This window comes from Lissotriton helveticus, chromosome 1_2, assembly GCF_964261635.1.
Source record: "Lissotriton helveticus chromosome 1_2, aLisHel1.1, whole genome shotgun sequence".
In the NCBI taxonomy this organism is placed as follows: Eukaryota; Metazoa; Chordata; class Amphibia; order Caudata; family Salamandridae; genus Lissotriton; species Lissotriton helveticus.
This window is the reverse complement of record NC_136058.1, coordinates 406,785,482-406,811,712: the sequence shown is the minus strand read 5'-3', so window position 1 is coordinate 406,811,712 and position 26,231 is coordinate 406,785,482. Positions and strand designations below refer to the sequence as shown.

General features: G+C 47.4%; 1 protein-coding gene across 1 annotated transcript; it reads right to left on the bottom strand.

Annotated features, from left to right (window-relative positions):
* Positions 1 to 2,505: 2,505 nt before the first annotated feature.
* Positions 2,506 to 24,385, bottom strand: LOC144807975 (uncharacterized). The gene is made up of 4 exons (XM_078673559.1): positions 24,341 to 24,385; positions 20,437 to 20,502; positions 16,537 to 16,601; positions 2,506 to 5,358 (listed from the first exon to the last, which is right to left on the bottom strand). The coding sequence occupies exon 4, from the start codon at positions 4,638 to 4,640 to the stop codon at positions 3,207 to 3,209; it is 1,434 nt and encodes a 477-aa protein (XP_078529685.1). The 5' UTR covers positions 4,641 to 5,358; positions 16,537 to 16,601; positions 20,437 to 20,502; positions 24,341 to 24,385; the 3' UTR covers positions 2,506 to 3,206.
* Between the last annotated feature and the right edge of the window lie 1,846 nt (positions 24,386 to 26,231).

Genomic DNA, 26,231 nt, shown 5'->3' with positions numbered 1-26,231 from the left:
TGCACTATTGTATATCCCAAAAGAGCAACAATAGTAACAAGTTTAAAAACAGGTAACTTTAACAGAATAATCATCTTGAAAGTTACAAGAAAGAGCACGAGTCTATTTGTTACATTTCCCAAAAGAGAGATTAAACATAAATAGAGCCTAATGGACTGTTATTTAGACTATTATTATTAGTCAGCCTAGAGGCGACATGTAGTTCAGAAAAAGCTACACACATTAAGTTCATTTCGAAAATAGTCAGCCTAGAGGCGGAATTTAGTTCAGAAAAAACTACACACATTGAGTTCATTTCGAAAAAAGTGTGTGAACTTGTATATTTGAGTTGGAGAACAATTCTTGAAACAGTAGTGATCGCTAAACATGACATGTGAAATAGGTTTTGAGAATTGTAAGTGCAAACCTACCAAGGATAGGTGGTCAAAACTTGGCATAATGAGCGTGCACAAGGACCCGGATAACGAAGTCTGTTTCGCAGAGAAAAATTAAGAACTGGATAAAACAAATGGGTGAAAAAAGAAAATATAAGAAAGCGAAATGATACATATCTAACAGCTTCTAATCTACTAGGAGGTCATCCCATTTTATGGTCAGTAAGGAGAATAGAAGGACACTCACGTTGAAAATGCAATAACCATTGGAGGTCTGAATAATGTCTGTATCCTCTAAGAAAAAAAAATATATATACAACTGGGCTTGTGGTTTAATTATAAGGAAAAAAGAAACACCTATGTAAACACTTCAGATCTGATGTGTTCCTTTCTATGATCTATATCAGGCTACATTAAATTGAATCTATTTGCATAATTCCTGCTCTCCAGGTATAGACCCAGTTCTATTTTACATCTGCATGTTCTTTTGGACTGAACCATATGTATTGCCCAATAGATAAGGCTTAACTATAATTATTAATGCAATAAATAAAAATGTATACTCAAAATGTAATTCTATAGGTGCACCATCCATGAGTTGTGCACCTTAATCTGAAAAAAACAAAAAACAATCATCAACATCGATTATATTCATTGGAAAGAAGGCAGAAGTCTGGGTAAGAGAGAACAGGAATATTTACCTACATTTATGTGAGAGAGGACCTCAAAGACAGAAGAAGGCTTATAATTCCAATGAGTCCTCTTATTCCTCGAACAAATTTCTAGACATGAAAGAATATAAATAGGTAGAGAGTAATATTTATTGAAAATATTTTTATAAAAAGAAATTACGTTATGCATAGTTTGAATCATGACAAAAATTGCAAAGATAAACTATAAGATGGAAGACATGGAAACATGCAAAGGGCTCATAGCGAATATGCACTGAACCCACCTCACCTCCACTTTAAATAAAGTGTCGACGTGAAGTGGAGATGCGTAAACCAGAAGTCGTGTCCAAGTTGCCCCCTACATAGTAACTCACCAATAGGATACTATACATCTAATGACCAAAATTTACGTCAAAACGTCAAAGATTATTAAAAGATAAAAAAGAGACTCCCTATATATGGTCTTCCACATGTAAACATTCATGTCAAAATGCTTCTTGAAACAAGCATGAAGAAGCATGAGGTTAGTATATATGATCCTCAAGAAATGCTCGTATTCAGTAATAGAACATAAAGAAATATAACTATACATATTTGGAGAGAGTCGGTTCAGAAACGATACCGACTATGAAAAAGGAAGGGAAAGGAGCAAAAGAAATTTAGATTGACTTACCACGAGGAGAGTTACATGCCGTCTTGCAGAGCCCAGCCGTCGTACACCCTCAGTCCGTATAGCACCTAAAGGTAACTATCTGTGGCATGATCCGTATTTATAACCCGGCTAATTGTTTAAGTCGGTCCACCTGTAAGGTATTAGCACCGTAAATGGCCATGTAGTGTTAGTGTTCGATGGCGGCCATATTTGAAGGGTGTATATATCATCTGGAATTGGGAAGTATGGGTAGAAGAAAAGGATAAAGGAAGAATCCAGAAAATAATCCTTCGCGTTCAGCGTCTCTATTATAAAGACAAGAGTGATCCCTGTAAAAGTGTCTTTATGATTGTATATCAATATTAAAGACAGAAATGTAAAAAAGAGGGACAAACATAAATCGCGGCCATATTGAAGTGGTGCATATGACCCAAACGTGCAAAAAACGAAAAAGAAGGAAAACGTAGATCGCGGCCATATTGGAACGGTCCAAGTAAACCTAATAGTAAATATGCAAGGAGACGAAATACAAGGACGTGAGTAGCGGCCATATTAAGCCGGTGTATACGAGCCTAGAAACAAAATATTAAAACAATAGTGACACTTTAAATGCCAACAATGTAATTACACTCCGATATAGGGTCTACTTAGATTGTTAAATACACATGACGAACCTGACGACTCTCAGAATATGAGTTCAATCTAGACAGTAGAGTTTATGCGGAAAACCAATATAAGGGATTTGAAGACTTAATAATAAGGGGTCAATGTAACAAATGTAAAAAAGAGGGACAAACATAAATCGCGGCCATATTGAAGTGGTGCATATGACCCAAACATGCAAAAAAATGAAAAGAAGGAAAACGTCGATCGCGGCCATATTGGAACGGTCCAAGTAAACCTAATAGTAAATATGCAAGGAGACGAAATACAAGGACGTGAGTGGCGGCCATATTAAGCTGGTATATACGAGCCTAGAACCAAAATATTAAAACAATAGTGACACTTTAAATGCCAACAATGTAATTACACTCGTGTGTGTTCACTGAAGATGTTGTAGGTGTGATGACTTACTGAAGCTCTTCCCACAGTCATTGCACTTGAGTGGCTTTCCCCCTGTGTGTGTTTGTTGATGTTTTCGTAGGGTTGATAACTGACTAAGGCTCTTCAAACATTCACAGCAATCATATAGTTTTGCCCTTGTGTGTGTTCGCTGATGTCTTTGTAGGTCTGATAATTGACTAATGCTCTTCCCATATTCATTGCACTTGAATGGTTTTTCTACTGTGTGTGTTCGCTGGTGATACCTTAATGCTGAAGAGCTGCAAAAACTACTGTCAAATTCACTACAATGATAGGGTTTTCCCCGTGTGTGTTCGCTGCTGACTTTTTAAGTCTGATAACTGACTAAATCTCTTCCCACATTCATTGCACTTGAATGAGTTTTCTACTATGTGTGTTCGCAGATGATACCTTAATGCTGAAGAGCTGCAAAAACTATTGTCACATTCACTGCACTTGAATAGGTTTTTCCCCTGTGTGTGTTCGCTGATGGTTTTGAAGGTTTGATAATTGACTAAAGCACTTTGCACATTCACTGCACTTGAATGGTTTTCCCCCTGTGTGTATTTGCTGATGTTTTTGGAGGTTTGATAGGTTACTAAAGCACTTTGCACATTGACTGCACTTGAATGGTTTTTCCCCTGTGTGTATTCGCTGATGTTGTTGGAGGTTTGATAAGTGACTAAAGCACTTTGCACATTCACTGCACTTGAATGGTTTTTTCCCAGTGTGTGTTACCTGATGGTACCTTAATGTTGAAGAGTCGCAAAAACTACTGTCACATTCACTACAATAATAAGGTTTTTCCCCCGTGTGTGTTCGCAGATGACGTTTTCGGTCTGATATATGACTAAAGCTCTTCCCACATTCATTGCACTTGAATGGTTTTTCCCCTGTGTGTATTCGCTGATGGCTTTGAAGGTTTGATAATTGACTAAAGCACTTTGCACATTCACTGCACTTGAATGGTTTTTCCCCTGTGTGTATTCGCTGATGTTTTTGGAGGTTTGATAGGTTACTAAAGCACTTTGCACATTCACTGCACTTGAATGGTTTTTCCCCTGTGTGTATTCGCTGATGTTGTTGGAGGTTTGATAAGCGACTAAAGCTCTTTGCACACTCACTACACTTGTATGGTTTTTCTACTGTGTGTGTTCGCAGATGATACCTTAATGCTGAAGAGCTGCAAAAACTATTGTCACATTCACTGCACTTGAATGGTTTTTCCCCTGTGTGTATTCGCTGATGTTTTTGAAGGGTTGATAATTGACTAAAGCACTTTGCACATTCACTGCACTTGAATGGCTTTTCCCCTGTGTGTATTCGCTGATGTTTTTGGAGTTTTGATAAGTGACTAAAGCACTTTGCACATTCACTGCACTTGAATGGTTTTTCCCCTGTGTGTATTCGCTGATGTTTTTGGAGTTTTGATAATTGACTAAAGCACTTGGCACATTCACTGCAATGATATGGTTTTTCCCCCGTGTGTGTACGCTGATGTATCTGTAGGGTTGATAACTGACCAAAGCTCTTTACACATTCACTGCACTTGAAAGGTTTTTGTCCCGTGTGTATTCGCTGATGTTGTTGGAGGTTTGAAAAGTAACTAAAGCACTTTGCACATTCACTGCAATGATATGGCTTTTCCCCCGTGTGTGTACGCTGATGTTTCTGTAGGATTGATAACTGACTAAATCTCTTGACACATTCACTGCACTTGAATGGTTTTTGTCCTGTGTACGTGTGCTGATGAAGCTTGCGTAGTGATGACAAACTAAAGCTCGTGCTGCATGTGTATGATTCCTCTTTCTTGGTTAGTGTCTGTGGGTCGTGTATATATTTGTCTACATCCCATGACTGCATTTCCTGATGGGCCGACATGGCTGATAAAGCACTTGTGTTTTTCTCACAAACTTTATATGTGTGCAGTAATTTGCACGTTTGATTTCTGTTTTAACAATAAAATGCGATAGCCACCAAATATTTGCCACACTCCTAATATCTAGAAGGTGTCTTTGTAGGGGATTGTGCCTTTAGATTGGATTATGGCAATGCACGCTTGCGGGTAAAGATGTATCTTCCTTCTGGCCAGTGCAAATCGGGACAGTCTGTTGTATTGTAGATATAAGAACTCCTCTTTCCTTTACCCGTCAGTTGTCTGGCTCCACTCTGTTGTGCTCTTCTCTGGTTATTGTGGTTTGGCCAGAAAGAGTTTACAATTCACCTAGCGCCCGGAATGATGGCTTGTAATCATCTTAGAAAACAGAGCACTGCGGTAATCACATCATACCGATCCCATGATCAAAGCTGATGTTGGACACTTGTTTATACAGGAGGGGGTTTGTTATTGTTGTTGCCTTAATTTTACTAAGGTCATTTCTTCGTCTTGTAGCGTGCAGGTGCACAGCTCAGACTCTTACAATCACTGAACTGCCCTTGAAGCTTCATCCGGGATCTGTCAGTTTGTGTGCAGGTTCCTCTGTCGCCGACTGCGCTGATGTTTTCCTGAATACTGGAGCTCATTATTTCCGCTATTATTGAAGATTTACAGCCTTCGCTTCATTATTGATGGTCATTTCACACATGCAAGGCTTGTTTTCTGTTGGATCGAAAGATATTTTAAATTACTAAATTGAAACATAATGGAATGAGAATTCACAATGTTTAACTGATTGTAACAGACATTTCAGGGGAGATTTACCAAATCTCCACACAATGCAGCGCAGCCCTCCCCCGCGAGGCTACGCTGCGTAGCGCGACAGGAAGGGAACAGGAGAGCACCATATTTTCGAAGATATGGCTCTCTCCTTTCCTTTCCCTTGCGCCGGCACTGATTACAGAGGGCCTGCACCATGCACACACCTCAGCACCAGAGCACTAGGGTGTGTGTGTGTCTGTGAGTCCAGCATGGGTTTTGTACAGGAAGGACACCCTTTCTGTACAAATTACTATGACTCGACACGAGGGAAAGCTTTTACCATTTTGCATACGTGTTGCACAGTGCAGCACATATGCAAAGTCAGAAAAGGAAGGAGGAAGGAAAGCATTTCTCCTTCCTTGCACCTAGTTTTCTGGTTGCACGGGAACGCCCATGCACCATCCTTGGCAGGCCCCATGGCACAAAGTAATGCGAAACAATGCTATGCGCAGTGTCAAATTTATTTTAACGTTATTTCCAGTGTTAAACAAGTTTAGCGCTGGAAAGTAAATTAGGAAAAAAGATTTTGCTCCATTTTGTGCCTCTTTTGTGATGCAAACAGTGCAAAATCTTAGTAAATCTCCCCCTTCTTCTTTACCGCCTTTGAAACTTAGCAAGGAATATTTCATCATACACAGATATTTAACTAAAAGTTCTGTTGATCAGGTCACATCTTATTAATGTCTGAAAAGGAGGTGATTTACCAGTGTTCACAGAGTAACTGAGCAAAGTAAGGGTGCTCTTAGCTCCCAAGTACTTAGTGGTATAGCTGAAGATAGAAGCACATGGTCAAGATTTCATTTAAACAACAATAGAGTTTAGAGAAAGAGATGGATCAGGCTGGGCTGTAAAATTTCCAGTAACTCTTTACAAAGTATACAACAAAAATAACTCAATTTACACACTTTTTCTCATTCTTTCCGATTCACTTAAGATCATCTCACATACCAACTCCTGTCTTTACTCGCTGTTCATAAGTCACCTTTGACACTTTCAACAGCTCCTTGGTTCAAGCATTTCTGGTTTCTTCTAACTTGGAAGATTGGAACATTATTGTCAGTTGAGGGGGGGTTTCCTATCAGCATAACATCTGTCAATCTCCCTGAAACTAGTGCAGCTTACAGAGCCTGGTTCTGGCCCTGAAAGACAACTTTAAAAAGCAGGTCTTTAGTTCTTCCTAAAGTAGATAAAGTTCTGTAAGCTGCAGCTCCTTCCGGGGCTGTTGTGTAAAACATAACGAGGGGTTCACTGTAAGCCCCATCCTTTACATTATAAGCGCTGATAAGGTAAACAAACGTTGATTCATATATTTAATATTCAACTAGATCAGTCATTTAGTACTTATAGATAATCCATCACAACCAATAATTTACACCTGACATATCCCCGCAGCAGATGTGTGCATATTACTCTTTTCCCCCCTTTTGCAACATTACATGGCATCTGGCATGACATTGTCCGTTTGGGGCTCAGGATGATACTTTGTCACTGGATGGGCATTTGGCAGAGCGGGAGGAGTTGTCAGTTATCCACAGGTGATGCGGCATTTCTACCTTTCCATATTTCTCATATTCAAGTTTACCTAATTTCCTGTCCTTCGGCCACCCCTACTGCCCTATGGCTGCACACTCACTCTGTGGGGTTCATCAGAAGTCAGATAACTGCCTCATACTCACTAGGCCATGGATCTCACTTCTTCTACAACACTTATTGCAGACAAAGGGCCTAGTTTAGAGTTTGTCCAACAGATTATTGCCTCAAAACTAGGGGTGGGTGAAGAATTCCGCTCGGCCGGCGGAGCTCGCGAAGGGTCCAAAAAACTCGATGCCGAACGGAGTTCTTTTCTCAAGCGGTTCGCCAAAGGTAAGGTGACGAGCGCTTGTGAGAAAATATAACACGCTAGACCTCCTCCTTGTGAGATTTCTCATTGAGGGAGGTCCCGGCAGGTCGCGACCACTCGAGTGTTAAAATCTGCCATTCTTGTTGATGAAGCTGCCATTCGATTAGAATATCAATTAGAGCGGCAGAAAGCAGCAATGCCCTCTGGCACGACACGTAGTGCTGTTCGTGCTGATTTTACAGTGGGGGTTAAACTCCTGGCACAAAAAATCAGTATGAGAAGTGCAACTTACACTCTAACACTAGCGGAAGTCTGCAGAGTGCGGCGGAGTTTCCCTGACACTTCATGGAGTTCCGCGGGGTAAACTCTGCAAACTACACCAAGGCATTATCAAAACGTGACAGATATCCTGTCTGCCTTATTATAATTGTTAGAAATGGGATCTCTGGCTGGCCAAAGGCTTGCGCAAAAGTCAGTCAGAGATCACCACTCTAAGTCAGGGCAAGGGAGTTACACGCCAAGAAAACCCTTGCTCACCCCCATGGTAACGTGACACGGCAGTAAGGCTAAACTCGGAGACTATGGAAGTTAAGCGTTTGCGTGCGCACCCAGCAACAACACCCAAGGCCCACCACAAAGGAAACTCCACACAAGGTAATGTATAAAAATAGCCTTTGTATTGTAGCAAACACATAAGATAAAAACACACACTTTACAATGTGCCAACAGGCATGGGCAGAATTTACAGGGGATATATGTACAGGACAGGGCCACATGGACCACTGTCAGGAATAGGCACTTTTAGAACTAGAATACTTGTTAGAATTAGCACTTAGGCATAGAATATAAAATCACTGTAGCACAAAATAGAACATAGAGCACACAACCAGTAATCACTGGTAACAGGTAAGTACCACCTACGGAAACAATAACCACCTTAGGAGAATCACGCAGGGAACCAGGACCTCACTAGCAACACCTGTACTAGGAAGAACAATCACCTACGTATCACCATACATTTAGGGGTATAGGAATAAAAGCATTACACATGACGCATTAAAATCCATTCAGAGGTGCATGAAAAACACTTTAGCAGAAATTACATAGGCCACAACCCGTGGCTGTCCCCGGCCAACTGGCCTCTCTGGGGCTAGGATGCCCTGTGTCCCAAATGTCAGGGCAGGCTGCGCAGGCAGCCAAAAGAAGAAATGCGCAAGAATTCCTAAACGGAGCAGCTGCCCACTAAGTGCTGGGCAGCTATAGAACTTGAGCGTGGCACCAGCATGCCTTCCTGGCTCTCCTCGGTGCTGAACAAGCAATGGGGCCCAAGAGCACGTGGGAGCCTCGTGGGCTCTGCGACCAAACAACTGGGCCCTTAGGAGCCTCGTGGGCTCGGAATACACTGTGCCCCCTTTGAGCCTCGTGGGCTCTGATCAATTAAATGCCCCTGGAGCCTCTCCGGGCTCTCAACAATACTGGGCCTTCGTTGGAGTCCACCTTCTGGTGACTCGAAATAGAGAAATGCCCCCTGAGCCTCTCGGGGCTCTGAAAGAAATGTGCACCGTCGTTGGGAGTCCCTCCCTGGGGGACTCAAGATGGCAAAATGCTCAGGAGCCTCTCGTGGGCTCGAACAAAGGTGCGGCAACTTTGGGGGAGCGGCCCTCTGCCAACCGGGGCCGCTCTCAGTTACTGAGGAGCTAGTGGAGCCTCTCAGGCTCTGTGGACATGCCCGTAGCTCTCGCCCGCCCATCAACACTCACTGGGTTCTGCTGCGGGGAGGCTCCGACGTCGTGCTGTGTCTCCCTGCTGACGAGACTCCTACGCTGGTCACCACGGGGTTCTCCCTCATTCATGGGAGCCTCCAAACACCAGCTTCTGGCTTCTTCTCGCGTCGGGTGGAGGCGGGGTGATCTCCCGTCCTCCAGGGCCCTCAGGACGCCTCTCCTTACCACCTTGCACCGGAGCATGGGGTGGGCTCCCGTCGACTTCTGGTTTCGGCACTAAGTACTTCCGGGTCGTGGCTGCGGCCGATAGCAGCGCGGCCCTGGGGTGTGGAGGCGGGACAGCACCTCACATAGGATCCCCGGGCCGGCGGCAGTGATCTCGGGGGTCAAAACGAGGGGTAGGCTCCCTCAAAATAAATAATAAAGCGAGGTGGGCACTCGCTGGGGGGGGCACCTGCCAGGGGCTTAGCTTGGCAATTAAGCGAGGAAAATGCAGGGTGGGCACCGGTTACGAACAGAGAGCGCTCCCAAGGCACTAGGGGGATAATTACAGCGCTGTAATGTAATGTAATGTATGTGGTCTTGTAAAGCGCACTGCTGCCCTGAGGTGTCCTGGCGCTGTAGACCGCTGGGGAACCCGTCCTGGCTATCCCTGTGAGATGGTCCCTAACTGGGCATCTCCAAGGTGAAACCAGGCATCCCCAGTGAATGTGGGGGGCCGTTGTAGAGATGAGGCAAGCTAATGCCCAGAGTTGCCGAGTGTGATCCCTGGTTAGAGTAGGCACCGAGGCGAGAATTATCGAGTCAGCTGACCCTGGTCCACGACCCTGCCGCGTCGGGAATTGAACCCTGGTCCCAGGTTGTTCTCTGCTTCTGGGTCTGCCGCCTCTAACCAGTGAGCCACACCGCTCCCAAGCGCTAGTGGTAAAATAAAGCGCTCCCAAGCGCTTGATGCCCAGAAGTCCAGGGCAAGTCACAGCCAAAAAGTCCTTTAGGAGGTGGGGGGGGGCAAGGCTGGGCCCAGAACCAGCACACAGGGTCCTCCTAGGCAGGGAGGCAATCCCCAGTGGCGGTCCTCCTGGTGCCCAGCAGTAGCAGCCCCCCTCAAGAAAGGATCCAGCAAGAGAACCCCTTGTAAGAGGTCACAGCCTCTTTTTATACAGTAAATCCCTTTGTCTCAGGGTGCAGGGTGGGGGAAAAAACCAGTCGCAGCTGGTTTTGGAGCACTTTGTTTTCCTCAGCCAACCTTTCCTTTCACTGGCCAGGCTAGGGACATTAGACGCACCACAGGGGCCAGCGCCAGTATTGTGTGGCGTAAGCCCAGCCCTATTCAGGTCCCAGGTGTACTCCTCCCTCCCATCACTCATGCTAATCTCAACACTCACCACCGGGGCAGACCCAATATGACTCATGGAGCCAGGCTCACCAGCCAGCTCCAGCCATTTACAAGCCAGACACAAATTACACAAACATGCCAACTTCTAGAAGTGGTACAAAAGGGGGTGGTAATGGACGGAGCATCAGAACCAATCAAACACTCACACCCAGTCAAACGATCTGGGTTTAATCCATCACCGTTCTTTAGCCCACTTTTTGATAATGGGATGGAGTCCGCATAAGACAGTCCTCTCTGAAGATGTCTGATCTTCAGGCGCTGAAGAGCCCTGTAATGAAGAGGGCCCGGGAATATTACTTGAATTGATGATGCTAAAATCCCTACCACTCTGGCAATGGCCCTGAGTGTGACTGTCTGACTGTCCAGTAACTTCTGTATTTCCGTCTTGAGATTTCTCAACTTCGCCTTGGGAAGGCACAGCTGAGCCGCCTGTGAATCGATTGTGAACCCGAGGAACTCTGTCACCTGAGTCAGGGCAATCACCGACTTCTTCGGGTTGATCACAAACCCTAAACTCTGACTTAGGTGCTGCCTGAGTGTGGCTTGATCTTGTGCCATAATTAGGATATCGTCTAGGTATACAATGAGTCGTATCCCCCTCTCCCTCAGATGGGCAATCACAGGTTTCATGGTGAAGCACCAAGGAGCTGAGGAGAGTGCGAAAGGAAGGGCCAAAAATTCGTACCACCGCCCGTTCCACCGGAACTGGACAAAGCGGCGGTGGGGAGGGAAGATTGGGATGGAGAGGTAGGCGTCTTTGAGATCCAGTCTTACCAACCAATCTTCCTCCTGTAGCAAATCCGCCAGAAGATGGATCCCCTCCATCTTGAAATGATTGTACGTAAGAAATTGATTGAATTCTCTGAGATTCAGAACGAGTCTGTTGCCACCTCCTTTCTTCTGCACAATAAAGATGTTGCGGCAGAAGCCGTGAGGCCCTTTGTTGCACGGTGCAATCGCGTGCTTCTGTAGCAAGTCTGCAACCTCTTCGGCTATGAAATTGCGATGTCGTAGGGAAAAATGAAGTTCTGCTGGAAGAACTGGTTGCAAAGGAGGAGAGTAAAACTCCAACTGAAAACCTTGAACGGTTTGCAACACCCAAGCGTCCCGGGTCAGGGCTTGCCACTGTCGCAGACAGTGACGAGTGCGACCCCCCAAAGGAAGTGGAAAGTGGTCTACCACACTCACCTGTGGATTGCGGTCCTTTGAAGCTGGCCCTGTTGCCGCCGGACTGCAAAACGCCCTCTGTTGAAGCCTCTGCGTGCCGGATAAAAGGTACCTCCACGAGTGGAGTCCCAATCTCCTCTTCCGCGACCAAAGTCGCCGCGTTGGGACCCTTGTTGAAATCCTCGGCCTGACGAGCGGCCCCCGCCTCGTCCGGCCCGATTAAAAACACGTTGCTGGAATACCCTCTTTATTCCAGATTGCGCCTTATCGAGGGAAGCGAACGTGCCCACATACTTTGAGACGTCTTTTACAAAACGTTCGCCGAATAGATGACCACGTGCTAAGGGCCCAATTGCTTCCTAATAGGCCGTGAGGCGGCTGCAAGGGCTTGCTGGACGGTCTGAGGGACCGTGGTATCCATTGCTTTGTTTACTGAAGACTGGACCGAAGCATCTAACACTTCTACAATGTTGTCCTCCAAAACAGCCTCCTGCTGTTGGTCATCATACACCTCCTCCTCACCATATTCTGCAGGATATTGCGCCCACTCTTCCATAGTCAATTTGGAGTGTGGCCAATAGAACAGTGATAAAGCCCAATTGGTATCACAGTCACCAGGAGGAGTAATGGGGGGGCAGCCCACTAGCACACTAAAAGTTTATAAAACAATTATAAAGCCCCCTTAGCAAAGCTGTAGTCCAAATAGGTCAGTGACATGGGCCAAATAATCTCCAGAGCGTGTGCTCACTCTCAGGCCAGAATTTTACAACCTTTAGGCAAGGAGAATTATACAGAGCTGCAATCCGATGTGAAAACGCTCTGAAAATGCGTTTAAGTATGACGGGGATTCGCGCCGAGGAGCGCAGCCCAAACGCAACCAAAACAGCCCAAAACCAGCCCAATCTAGTCAGCGTTTGAACGCGCTCGTCGGCCGAGAGCAACCAGGCGCCTACGGCAAGGGAGGGCTATGAAGGGGCCCAGCGCCGGCGCTTGAAGCGCAATGCCGGTAATGGAGGATCCTATGCGTGTAGACGGTTGCCGCTCTGCCGGTCGATGACCGTACACCCAAACGCGACTATGACGGGTCGCAAGCTCGCAGGTCAGAGAGAAAACTGCTCCGCTAGCAAGCACATGAAGGGGAAGGATTTTGCGCTCGGAAACGGAGCAGCGCCCTGAGTCCCTCGAATCCTGGCGAAACAATCGCTAAGGTACCAATAATGACAGTCTAGGAACACATTAATCTAGAAACACCTTCAATATATATAAATCCGGTCACATAACACAATAGGCATCAATCACTAGCTAAACTCATGCAGAGTATGGGAACATGAAAGGTGCACTTATCTCTTGCTGTGAGCAGCAAAGAAAGAGGAAGATGGCTACATGCAAAGGGATCTTATGGACAATGGAGGCGTGGCTACTATATGTGCATCATGGGCAATGTAGTTTGTTTATACTGTTACAAAAGAAAATATGCATTTTCATTGGCTGCTGTGATTTTGCAGTAAAGATTGAGAAGCATAATCTGAAGCCTCCGGTCCTTTATTAGAATCTGATGTAAACAATGCAATAACACAGGCCAGGCTCGAGGAGAATCTGATGCAAACAATGCAATAACACAGGCCAGGCACTAGGTGAATCGGATGGAAACAATGCAATAACACTGGCCAGGCACTAGGTGAATCTGAGGCGAACAATGCAATAACAGGACAGGTGTTGGGAAAAGCTGATGTAAACAATGCAATAACACAGGCCAGGCTTGAGGAGAATCTGATGCAAACAATGCAATAACACTGGACAGGCACTAGGTGAATCTGATGTAGACAATACAATAACACAGGCCAGGCGTTGGGAGAATCTGACGCAAACAATGCCTTAACGCAAACCAGGCACGAGGAGAATCTGATTTAAACAATGCAATAACACAGGCCAGGCGTTGGGAGAATCTGACTCAAACAATGCTAATAACACAGGCCATGCACGAGGAGCATATAACGCAAACAATGCAATAACACAGGCCAGGCACTAGGAGAATCTGATGCAAACAATGCAATAACACAGGTCAGGCACAAGGTGTATCTGATGCAAACAATGCAATAACACAGGCCATGCACAAGTAAAATCTGATGCAAACAATGCAATAACACAGGTCAGGCACTATGTGAATCTGATTCAAACAATGCAATAACACTGGCCAGGCACTAGGTGAATCTGACACAAACACTGCAATAACACAGTCCAGGCACAAGGAAAATCTGATGTAAACAATGCAATAACACAGGCCAGGCACAAGGAAAATCTGATTTAAACAGTGCAATAACACAGGCTGGCGCAAACAATGCAATAACACGGGCCAGACACTAGGAGAATCTGATGTAAACAATGCAATAACACAGGCCAGGCACAAGGGAAATCTGATGTAAACAATGTAATAACACATGCCAGGCACTATGAGAATCTGAGGCAAACAATGCAAAAACACAGGCCAGGCACAAGGAGAATCTGACTCAAACAATGCAATAACACAGGCCAGGCACAAGGAGAATCTGATCCAAACAATGCAATAACGCAGGCTAGGCACTAGGAGAATCTGATGCAAACAATGCAATAATACAGGCCAGGCACTAGAAGAATTTCACACAAACAATGCAATAACACAGGCCAGACACTAGGAGAATCTGATGGAAACAATGCAATAACACATGCCAGGCAATAGGAGAATCTGGCACAAACAATACAATAACACAGGCCAGGCACTAGCCCTTCGCTGCGGGGGTTATTCCCCCGCTGTGCTGGGGGGGAGGGGGCGCGCACAGCGCCTGCATGCTCATGACGAGCTGAGCTCGTCATGAGGCACGGCGCTCCTGTGCTCATGACGAGCTCAGCTCATCACAGGTGCATTGCCTCCCGTGGAACACTCAGCACAGGAGGGGAATTCTCCCCGCACCTGAGCGTTCCATGGCTCATGACGAGCTCAGCTCGTCATGAGCACCGGAGCGCCGTGGCTCATGACGAGCTCAGCTCGTCATGAGCATCGAAGAGGCTAGGATTGATGCAAACAATGCAATAACACAGGCCAGGCACTAGTAGAATCTGAGGCAAATAATGCAATAACACGGGCCAACCACTATGAGAATCTGAGGCAAACAATGCAATAACATGGACCAGACACGATCAGAATCTGACGTAGAAAATACAATAACACAGGCCAGGAACACGGGCCAGGCACGAGGGAAATCTGATGCAGGTGAGCATGTAATACCTGGTGGGATCTAGTGTACTGTGTGGACAAGAGGGTGGGAGGGCAAAGACTAGCTTCATATGGACTGAAGCATGGGCAAAATGAGCAATATTTGAAGGAAGTATTACCATATAGTTATTCATGCAGAGTACGGTTTTTTTTTTTGGCCAGGTATGGGATATTACGTACCATGGGTGTCAGAGATATTATAATTTTTCCTACAAGGGTCATCTGCTTTACAAAGAATTTCAATACAAGGAGTGACTCTAAAAAGCAGCAATGGGGCATGCAGTGAGAGGAGAGAATGCAGAGTATCACTAACGTTATAGAACAGCACACAACTTTAGAGGCTACTTAGATACAAGGGAGACACCTGAATTGGGCTTTGCACCTCACATGTACGCAGTACACAAAAGCGCCTTTACACACAGACCAATCAACCTAGGAGGGGCCGAGGGGAGACATAACATCTAATCCTGGCTTTACCACCTTACCTAAAGATGCTGGAAATAAACACCAAATGTTACTTCTCGACAGGGCCACTATACAGGTACGTATCCTAGGATTGTAGTCCCGCGGCCTCTCCCTCACGATCTCCACCACCACCACATGCTGTATTTGGCAACTACCGGAGCAATTGAGTCGACTCCATTTTGTATTTGCGGCAGCCATTTTGTCTGTCATATCCTGCCATGTGCTCACTGTGTGTTTTGTCCTACTTCCTTGTTAACTGCGCTTGAAATCTGCCCAGCAACAGGCTATATTTAGTATCTCCTGTTTTAGCGCATGCCCAGTAGTCTACAGCTGTTAGTAATTAGTTCCAGATAGGAATGTGTTTTCGAAGGTCTCGAGAACCGTTAACTCCGCCCACTCATCGATTGTGCTTCTAAATGTCCTTATATGTACATAAAACTCATTCTTGTGTTTTGTACCGCCTTCTTTGAGCCCCCTCTTTGTGTATAAAAGGGGCCATGTGCTTTAGTTCGGTGTGCTACTCCATACAATACCGAAGGGTGTTGTGTGGACTGCTGTACCACCTCCGGAGGTTAATAAACTATACTCTTCTATTTTCCAGTTTCTGTGCCAACTTCTTCCTATGGTCTGAGGACTTTTTGTGCAGAGAAGGGAGTACCACTTGCACTGGTAGGCCTTGCTGAGGTTTACTTCTACATTGGATAGGCCGCACCTCCACTGCACCCCCAGGCCAGGACTCTCCTCCTTAGCACAGTACAGACCTCACCTCTTCTGCACCCCCTGGACAGGTGTCAGGGTGCATAAAAAAGTAATTAAAGATCTTCTTTGTCTCACAGTATCTGCCACTGAACCGGCATTGCAAAGACCACCCGCTCGCAAAAGGTCGCGGGTGATTATAGCGCGGAACCGGGCATTCTCCCCTATACTACCAACAGGGAGGACCGCGGTGGAAGTTGCCGGTCTAGTCCAGAGTTCCTGTACACGGGTGCGAGGTCTAGACCAGCTGTGAAGTGCACTGGTTGATTCTAGAACCGAGGCACCAATGGATTTCAGAGATTAGTCATGTTCTTTCTGTAGTCTAGTTAAATAGAAATAGTGCAATTTTGTGCCAGGCTTAGGCGCATGTTCGAGCGCTTCGGTGCGTCGGTTAGTTAGCTCGGTAATTTAGAACTAGAGAGAAATACCAACTTAAAGTAAATAGGAAAAAAGAAATTTAAAGAGAAGAATTAACGCTTACCCATTGAATACTTCAGTTCCTGATTTCTTCGTTGCTTGGTTGATGACGGAGGCTCCAGAAGGTTTCTAAGGGAGAAGTAAGAAGAATTCAGAAGATAAGAAAGTAAGGCAGTGAGTGAATGAACGAATGAGTGAAAAAGAATAAATTAACTCACAGAGTTAAAGGGTGCGAAAATGTTGTTTATAATGCAGGTTACCAAAGAATAAAATACTTATATTGAAGAATAGATTAGGAGCGAAAGCCATAGGCTCTCTGGGTAAGGAAATATGTATATATATATATAGAGAGAGTGAGAGAGTAAGAAAGTGGAGAAGGAATAGAAGGAAATTAGTAATGGTGTGCTTTTCTGTTACATCGATTTCCACTCATGCTTGAAGAGAGAGAGGGAGTAGAAAGGCAAAAAAAGGAGTACGGCGGAAAGGAAGAAGTAGAGTGGAAGAGCCAGATGGTCAGGCAGTCTCTTCTCTGTTCCATTCCCCTTTTCCCCGGCTGGGTTCACACGGCCACTAGTAAACTCTTCAGTTGGTGGCTGTGGGAAAACCAGTGGTGGAAATTGGAAAATCTCATAGTTCTGCTCCGAATTTGGAAAATCTCATAGTTCTGCTCCTGGGAGTGTGGCACTGTGAGTAACCACGACCCTTAACAGAGTGAAGTGCCCACGTCAATACTCACCTGAGCAGAAACGCTAAAGGGTTCATTTAAAAAAAATTAGGAAATATTCTTAAGGAGATTCAACAAGAGTGGATAGGATTCAGGGAGAAAAATAAGGTAATCAAATTTTAAATGAAGGCCCGCATTTCTTAACTCATTGCTCTTTGTACTTCATGTGTCGGCCCACTGTCTTCCCAGATGCACAATCTTGTAGAGCTTCCATCTTGTCGTATCTCAATGGAGACGCAGCTTCGTGGTCAATGCCCCTGGTCACCCAAGGAACCCCAATTTTATATAACTTCGAGGAATTCAAGAAAGAGTTTTTGTGAATTTTTGATCGTCGGACAATGAATTACTGGAGTTGAGGCAAGGGAATCGAGCGCTTGTCACTTACCTGGCCCAATTTAACAAACTTGTAGTAGAAACTGAATGGCCGGAGGCCAAAAGGGCAGGCTTGTTCTATCGGGGTTTGAAAGATGACTTAAAGGATGCTGTGTCACAGATCCCAAATTGCCCTGCAGAAGTTTCAGCTTTGATTGATCTCGTTTTGGAGATAGACTATCGACAAACGGAATGAAGGGGTGAAAGACAATGGAAATTTCGGCCCAGTGTACCACGCTTTGACCGGGTCAGCGCAGAGGTTGTTAAATCTGGTGATAAAGAACATGGAGTCAAACCTATGCAAATTGGAACTATTAGAGGACCCCTTTCCAAAGAAGAGAAAGCAAAGCGTTGACAGAATAATCTATGGCTTTATTGTGGTATCAGTGAACATTTTGTAAAGAAATGTCCCAAGAAGCCAAAAACCTTCAAGAAGGAAAACTCTCTGCACCACTAGTAGATGGAGTTGGGCTGGTGGTTGCTAACAAGGATACAACTCCAATTTCTCATCAAGTAGCCAATATTCTACAATCTTCCACTCCACACCGTATTCTGACGAGGACCCTAAGCTTTCAAGACCGAGTTCTTTCAGGAGTGGCCGTGATGCTGGACTCCGGTGCTACAGGGAACTTTTGTGACCGCAAATATGCCTCGAAAATTGGTCTGAGGCATTACCTAAAGAGAGAAGTGAGGCAGTTAGGGCTGTTGAGGGTACAAATGTAGCTTCTGGCCCAATAACCAGTCACACAGAAGTTGTGGAACTTGTCTCTTTTGAAGGTCAGAAGGAAGAGATTCAATTTAACTTGATCGATGCTCCGCAGTTTGGAATCATCCTGGGTTTGCCTTGGTTAACTGAATACAACCAAGTTATTGGTTGGAGAATTGCTTCGGAGAAAAGCAGAAAGAGCAAGATAGAAGTCTTTCAGCTTTATTATGCAAGCAAAAGATGATGGTGTGTCAGGTCTTCCGGTAGAATAGCAATAGTTTGCTGAAGTTTTCAGTGAATTGGAATCAAAGAAGTTGCCCCCACATCATTGGTATGACTGCAAAATTTGATTTGGAACCTGGATCTAACCTTCCTTGCGCTTGTATGCGCTTACTGAAGCTGAAAACCGTCAACCTAAAGATTACATTCAGAAATACTTAGAAAACGGGTTCATACGACCATCACAGTCCCCGTTTCTTCACCGTTATTTTTCATTCCGCAGCGTGACGGTGATCTGAGAATGTGTATAGATGATCGTGCCTTGAACAAGATTACAATAAAGAATCGTTATCCTCTTCCCCTGATTTCAGTTCTTCTAGATCAACTAAAAGATGCCAAAATCTTCATGAAGTTAGATTTACATGGGGAGTGCCATTTAATTTGAGTGAGAAGTGGAGAGGAATGGAAAACAGCATTCAGAACAAAGCATGGATTATATGAGTACCAAGTGATGCCCCACAGTTTGAGCAACACTCCTGCAGCCTTCCAGAACTTCATTAATGATGTCCTGAAGGAGTTCATTGATCAATGCACAATTGTTTACATCGACAACATTTTCATTTATTCCTCATCAGAAGAAGATCAGCAAAAGGTCAAAAGAGTTTTGCATTGCCTGAAGGAAAGCAAGCTTTACATAAAACTTGAAAAATGCGCTTTGGGGGGGGAAACCTGTGGATTTCTTGGGATTTGAGAATTGAGACACGTTACCCAACGAGTTTTCATCCACAAACAGATGGTCAAACTGAAAGGGCCAATCAAGAGTTAGAAAAGTATCTCAGACTGTTTCTTTTGGATCAAGAGGGAGAGTGGCTTGATCTTCTTTGGACTGCAGAGTTTGCACATAATAATGCTAAGAATGCCTCTACTGGTTTTCCCCCTTTCTACTTGAATTATGGAAGGCATCCGAATTCTGAGGTTTCCTCTCAAGAAGTGTCGGTGCCTGCAGCACAAAACTTTGTACAGCATCTTAGCAAGGTACACGAGTCTGCCACCAAGAACTTAATGAAAGCTAAGGAACGCTACAAGTGCAGATGAAAAAGAAGACCTGAACCAGATTGGAGTACAGGGGATGGTTAAGCACAAGAAACCTAAAGCTTAAAGGAAATAGAAAGTTTCAACCCCGATTTATAGGTCCATTTCCTGTGGAGCAAGTAGTAAATCCAGTGACTTTCAAACTAAAACTACCACCACAGCTAAAAATACACCCAGTGTTTCATGTTTCTCTTCTTAAAAAGGTTTCACTGCATTTGAAAGAATTGAGAAACAGAGAACCTATTTTAGTGAAAGGACGAGAAGAATTTTAAGTTAAAAGAATCTTAGTTTCAAAGTCCATTCGAGGGAAAATCTTCTATCTTGTAGACTGGAAGGGTTTTGGCCCAGAGGATAGGTCATGGGTGGAACAATCAGATGCTCATGCTCCCCGATTAACCAATATTTTTCACTTGCAAAATCCTCACAAACCTCAGCCCGGAGGCTTAACCTTGCGAAGGTGCAGGAAAAAGAAATCAAAGCTCTTCTTTGTCCCGCAGTATCTGCCATTAAATGGGCATTGCAAAGATTAACCGCTCGCAAATGGTCGCGAGTGATTATACTGCGGAACTGGGTATTCTCCCCTGTACTACCAACAGGGAGGACCGCGGTAGAAGTTGTCGGTCTAGTCCTGCGCTCCTGGACACGGGTGCGAGGTCTAGACAAGCTGTGAAGAGCGCAGGTTGATTTTAGAACCACGCACTTCACAAACGGATTTTCAGAGATTAGTCACGTTCTTTCTGTAGTCTAGTTAGATAGAAAAAGTGACGTTTTGTGCCAGGCGTAGGCTAGAGAGAAATACCAATTTAAAGTAAACAGGAAAAAAATATATAAAGAGAAGAATTAATACTTACCCATTGAATACTTCAGTTCCTGATTTTCTTCGTCGCTTGGTTGACGGCGGAAGGTCCAGAGGGTTCCTAAGGGAGAAGTAATAAGAATTTAGAAGATAAGAAAGTAAGGCAGAGAGTGAACGAACAAATGAGTGAAAAAGAATAAATGAACTCACAAGAGTTAAAGGGTGCTAAAAAGTTGTTTATAATGCAGGTTACCAAAGAATAGAATACTTATATTGTAGAATAGAAGAGGAGCCAAAGCCATAGGCCCTTTGGGTAAGGAAATAGAGAGAGAGTAAAAAAGTGGAGAAGGAAATTAGTAATGGTGTGCTTTTCTGTTTCAGCGATATCCACTCATGCTTAAAGATAGAGAGGGAATAAGAAAGGCATAAAACGGAGTACGGCAGAAAGGAAGAAGTAGAGTGGAAGAGCCAGAAGGTCAGGCAGTCTCTTCTCTGTCCCATTCCCCTTTCCCCCGGCTGGGTTCGCTTACTACTCCACCTACATCCATTGCCTTGCTTCTACTACTGCCAGAGGCCCAACCATTTGGACAATGGGAACACTGGCAAGTTGTTAAACTTCACTTTCACATCACTATCACTGCACACTCAGTAAATATACCTGCTCCGCTGTAATACAGGCCTTGTAGCACAGCAGGGACACACTTGGGGTCACCAGGTGGGCCTGATGATGAAGCATGCCACCAACTAGGTTGGTGGGTGGGGGCTTCATAAAAAGAAAGAAGCCTTTTCTTTTTACAGTTTTGAGTCTCATATCACGTCTTGACAGACTAGTTCTCATTGATTTAACACGCCTTTGTCATGAGCCATCTGGGGCTCAATGGGAACTCTGGATACTTTTCAAAAACTCGTCTCGCCTCACCTGCTCTTAACACCCTGGACAGGACATGCCTCACCTCCTCTGAACCCCGGACAGGCCTCACCTGCTCTGTACCCCCATGGACAAGACATGCCTCACCTCCTCTGCACCCCCTGGATAGGCCTCGCCTTCTCTGCTCCTCCTGAACAGGCATCTCCTCTGCACCCCTCATGACCCGCCTCACCTCCTCCTCTCCCCCTGGACAGGTCTCACCTGCTCTCCTCCCCATGGACAGGACTCACCTCCTCTGCACCCCTAGGACAAGCCTCGCCTCCTTCGCAACCACCCCGCCCCTGAAAAGGACATGCTTCACCTCCTTTGCACCCTTTGGACAAGCCTCAAATCCTCTGTACACCCCCGGACAAGCCTCACCTCTTCTGCAACCCCTGGACATGCCTCACCTCCTCTGACCCCTGGACAGGCCTCCCCTCCTCTGCACCCTGGACAGGCCTCACTTCCTCCGCACCCCATGGACAGGCCTCACCTCCTCTGCACCCCATGGACAGGCCTCACCTCCTCTGCACCCCATGGACAGGCCTCACCTCCTCTGCCCCCCTGGTGAGAGAGGCCCCACCTCCTCTGCCACCTGGACATGCCTCCCCTCCTCTTCTCCCCCAGGACAGGCCTCACCTCCTCTTCACCACTGTGGACTGGCCTCACCTCCTCTGCACCCCTGGACAGGCCTCACCTGCTCTCCTCCCCATGGACAGCACTCACCTCCTCTGCACCCCTTGGACAGGTCTCACATCCTCTGCTTCCCCTGGACAGGCCTCACCTCTGCACCCCTGGACAGGCCTCATCTCCTCTGCACCCTCTGGACAGGCCTTACCTCTTCTGCCCCACTGGAGAGGCTCCACCTCATGGACATACCTCCACTCCTCTTCTCCCCCTGGACTGGCCTCACCTCCTCTGCACCCCCTGGACAGACCTCACCTACTCTGCACCACCTGGACAAGCCTTACCTTTTCTGCACCCCTGGACAAGCCTTACCTCTTCTGCACCCCTAGACAGGTTCACTTCCTCTGCTCCCCCTGGACAGGCCTCGACTCCTCTGCACCACCTGGACAGGCCTGCCTCACCTCCTCTGCACCCCTCAGGACAGGCCTCCCCTCCTCTGTACCCCTGGACAGGCCTTGCCTCACCTCTTCTGCACCCGTGGAGAGGCCTCACCTCCTCTGCACTCCTCAGGGCAGGCCTCCCCTCCTCTGTACCCCTGGACAGTCCTTGCCTCACCTCTTCTGCACCCGTGGAGAGGCCTCACCTCCTCTGCACCCCTCAGGACAGGCCTCCCCTCCTCTGTACCCCTGGACAGGCCTTGCCTCTTCTGCATCCCCCTGGACAGGCCTCAACCACTCTGCATCCCCCTGGAGAGGCTTCACCTCCTCTGCACCACTCCCACATATACCTAACCCCTCTGCACCCCCAGGACAGGCACCACCTCCTCTGCACCCCTGGACAGGCCTCACCTGCTCTTAACCCCCCTAGACAAGACATGCCTCACCTCCTCTGTACCCCAGGACAGGCATCACCTGCTCTGTACCCCCATGGACAAGACATGCCTCACCTCCTCTGCACCCCCTGGATAGGCATCGCCTCCTCTGCTCCTCCTGAACAGGCATCTCCTCTGCACCCCTCATGACCCGCTTCACCTCCTCTTCTCCCACTGGACAGGCCTCACCTGCTCTTAACCCCCCTGGACAAGACAAGCCTCACCTCCTCTGCACCCCATGGACAGGCCTCACCTCCTCTGCCCCCCTGGACAGGCCTCACCTCCTCTGCACCCCTGGACAGGCCTCGCCTCCTCTGCCCCCCTGGACAAGCCTCACCTCCTCTGCACCCCATGGACAGGCCTCACCTCCTCTGCCCCCCTGGACAGGCCTCACCTCCTCTGCACCCCTGGACAGGCCTTTCCTCCTTGCATCCCTGGACCGGCCTCTCCTCCTCTGCACCCCTGGACAGGCCTCTCCTCCTCTGACCCTGGACTTGCCTCACCTCCTCCTCTGACCCTGGACTTGCCTCACCTCCTCCCCACCCCTGGACAAGCCTCACCTCCTCTGCACCCCATGGACAGGCCTCACCTCCTCTGCACCCCTGAGAAAATCAACTCCCCAGCACACGTATTTAAGTAAGATGTGGTTTCCCTCTAAGTTAAAAAAAAGTACAGTAAATGAGTCACAGAATATACACAATTCTTTCTTTCTTTTGTTTGAGTTTTATTCTGGTGTTCTCGGCCACAACCAACGCGTGTTTCGTCGCTACAGGGTGTGATCCCGCGACTTTCTCAAGGCTGTGTAAAAAATAAAGGTACAGAACCATGGTCTAAATAGAAGTTACATCCTTCTCAGGCATTGGTATTATTTTTTGTAAATTATATACGGCCACAGCGCATATAAACTAAGGGGGTTGTCTATGTTGGGTATACAAACAATAGTAACCTAACCTTGTTGAGAAGATACACGTAAAGAAAGCATTCGAAGATATAACAGTATACGATGGAGGGAGCGAATCCAGATAAAACTGACCTCCTCATAGCCCTGGTGCACAAAATCCTTGGTACTTTCAAGTGTGAAAACCCAGTCTGTGGTTGGGTCCGAGTGATGGCTCTCATGACGCGTGCTCTAGTCTTAGGGGTCATAAGTCCCAAACCTTAGAGCCCCAATTGTATCCAGCATGAAGGTGAGAAATAAACACCTCTACCGTCCCAGTATAACTTTCTGTAAATAAAGAAGGGGTATGTTTAAACGTCTGAAAGTCCATCTCTGTAAAGTTCCAGATTGATGGATATTTCAAAGAAACCTCCTTTCAGAGCCGAGTTTACCCGAGCTCTGCCACACACGGCTGAAGCCTCTCGAGGCCTCACTCTTCATGCAAACGCTGAGAGTGACCTGCGCCTGCTCTGTGTGAAGGAAGGGCCCTCGGGCCTGTGGACGGCCTGGATCTCACCTCGAGAGCCCGAGGGACCCGCAGGGAGCCGCTCTGGTATTAAACGTTCATCCTCATGTCTCTCTCGTGCGTGATGACCCGGAAGCTATCTCGGTCTCACCTTTCAACCGTCGCAGAGTCCCCGAACATCAGCAGAGGAGCCGCTGCATCCAAACCCGCAGCCCGACCACGGTGTGCGGGATCCAAAGCTGTAGAAGAGCTCAGACCGGCAAACATCAGCAGAGGAGCCGGTGTATAAGAGCTCAGCCCGTCGCTCGGGGTGACTTCCGGTATCCCGACATAGCAACAAACGAAGGACTACGGCAATGGAAACGGGCGCCATCTTGGAATGGGGAAGATGTCAAATGCGCGTGGTCTGTACACTCATCTACTTCTGAGTTCTAGCAGCATTATACATCATAAGAGGAGTAGTACTAGACTGCTGTTAAGGTTTTGTTTCTATATATGAGCTGAGCACTTATTGTTGAGTATAAGTCAGGCATGATGGAGCGCGAGGCGTCTCGTGCTAGCTGAGAGAGTGTCATCAGTTGTTCGTCCGCAGCCCTCTTTGACCCGAACTCCGTGCAGGATGCAGTGTCTGTCCTCGGCGCATGCGCAGTTGTTTAATCAACCAGTCCCTCTTAACACTGTGCTGCGGGAGGCAGCGTCTGTCCTCCGCGCATGCGCAGTTGTTAACCCATCGAGCCCTCTTTAACCTGCACCATGCTGTGGGAGGCAGCGTCTGTCCTCCGCGCATGCACAGTTGTTAACCCATCGAGCCCTCTTTAACCTGCACCATGCTGCGGGAGGCTGCGTCTGTCCTCCGCGCATGCGCAGTTGTTCACCCATCGAGCCCTCTTTAACCTGCACCGTGCTGTGGGAGGCAGCGTCTGTCCTCCGCGCATGCGCAGTTGTTAACCCATCGAGCCCTCTTTAACCTGCACCATGCTGTGGGAGGCAGCGTCTGTCCTCCGCGCATGCGCAGTTGTTTAATCAACCAGTCCCTCTTAACACTGTGCTGCGGGAGGCAGCGTCTGTCCTCCGCGCATGCGCAGTTGTTCACCCATCGAGCCCTCTTTAACCTGCCTCTTAGCTCAGTCCTGGGGCTTTACCGTGTTTGAGGGAAGACAGTGTGGACGGGCCCGGTTGTGTCCCCTCTCGGTTGGACTCTGCTGTCCCCTCTCTGGTGGCCGTGCTCTCCCGGCGGTGTTGCTCAATACACAATAACTAACTCTTACAGTTTAATGTGCCTCGCAATCCTCAGCGCATGCGCCGCCATAAGTAGAGGAAATCCTGCGCATGCGCACTCGTGACGATGCGTGTCCTGCGCATGCGCAGCTGCAGTTCATCAGCGGCTCATGTCCCCTCAGGGCCGCTCCTCACAGAGCAACGCAGGACAGGTGAGGAAGACAAGGCCTCGAGGCAGCGGGGGCGGGGCTATGGATGTGGGGGTGGGGCCTGTGGGTGGAGGCGGGGCCTGTGGGTGGGGGCGGGGTCTGTGAGCTTGAGGGGGGGGTCTGTGAATGAGGGGTCTGTGAGTGAGGCCTGGGGGCGGGGCTATGGCTGTGGAGGCGGGGTCTGTGAGCTTGGGGGGGTCTGTGAATGAGGGGTCTGTGTGAGTGAGGCCTGGGGGTGGGGCTATGGCTGTGGGGGCGGGGCCTGTGGGTGGAGGCGGGGTCTATGAGCTTGGGCTGGGTCTGTGAATGAGGAGTCTGTGTGAGGCCTGGGGGCGGGGCCTGTGAGCGTCTGAATGAGGAGTCTGTGTGAGTGAGGCCCGGGGGCGGGGCCTGTGGGTGGAGGCGGGGTCTCTGAGCTTGGGCTGGGTCTGTGAATGAGGGGTCTGTGTGAGTGAGTTCTGGGGGCGGGGCTATGGCTGTGGGAGCGGGGCCTTTTGGTGGTCGCGCGGTCTCTGAGCTTGGGGGGGTCTGTGAATGAGGGGTCTGTGTGAGTGAGGCCTGGGGGCGGGGCTATGGCTGTGGGAGCGGGGCCTTTTGGTGGTCGCGCGGTCTCTG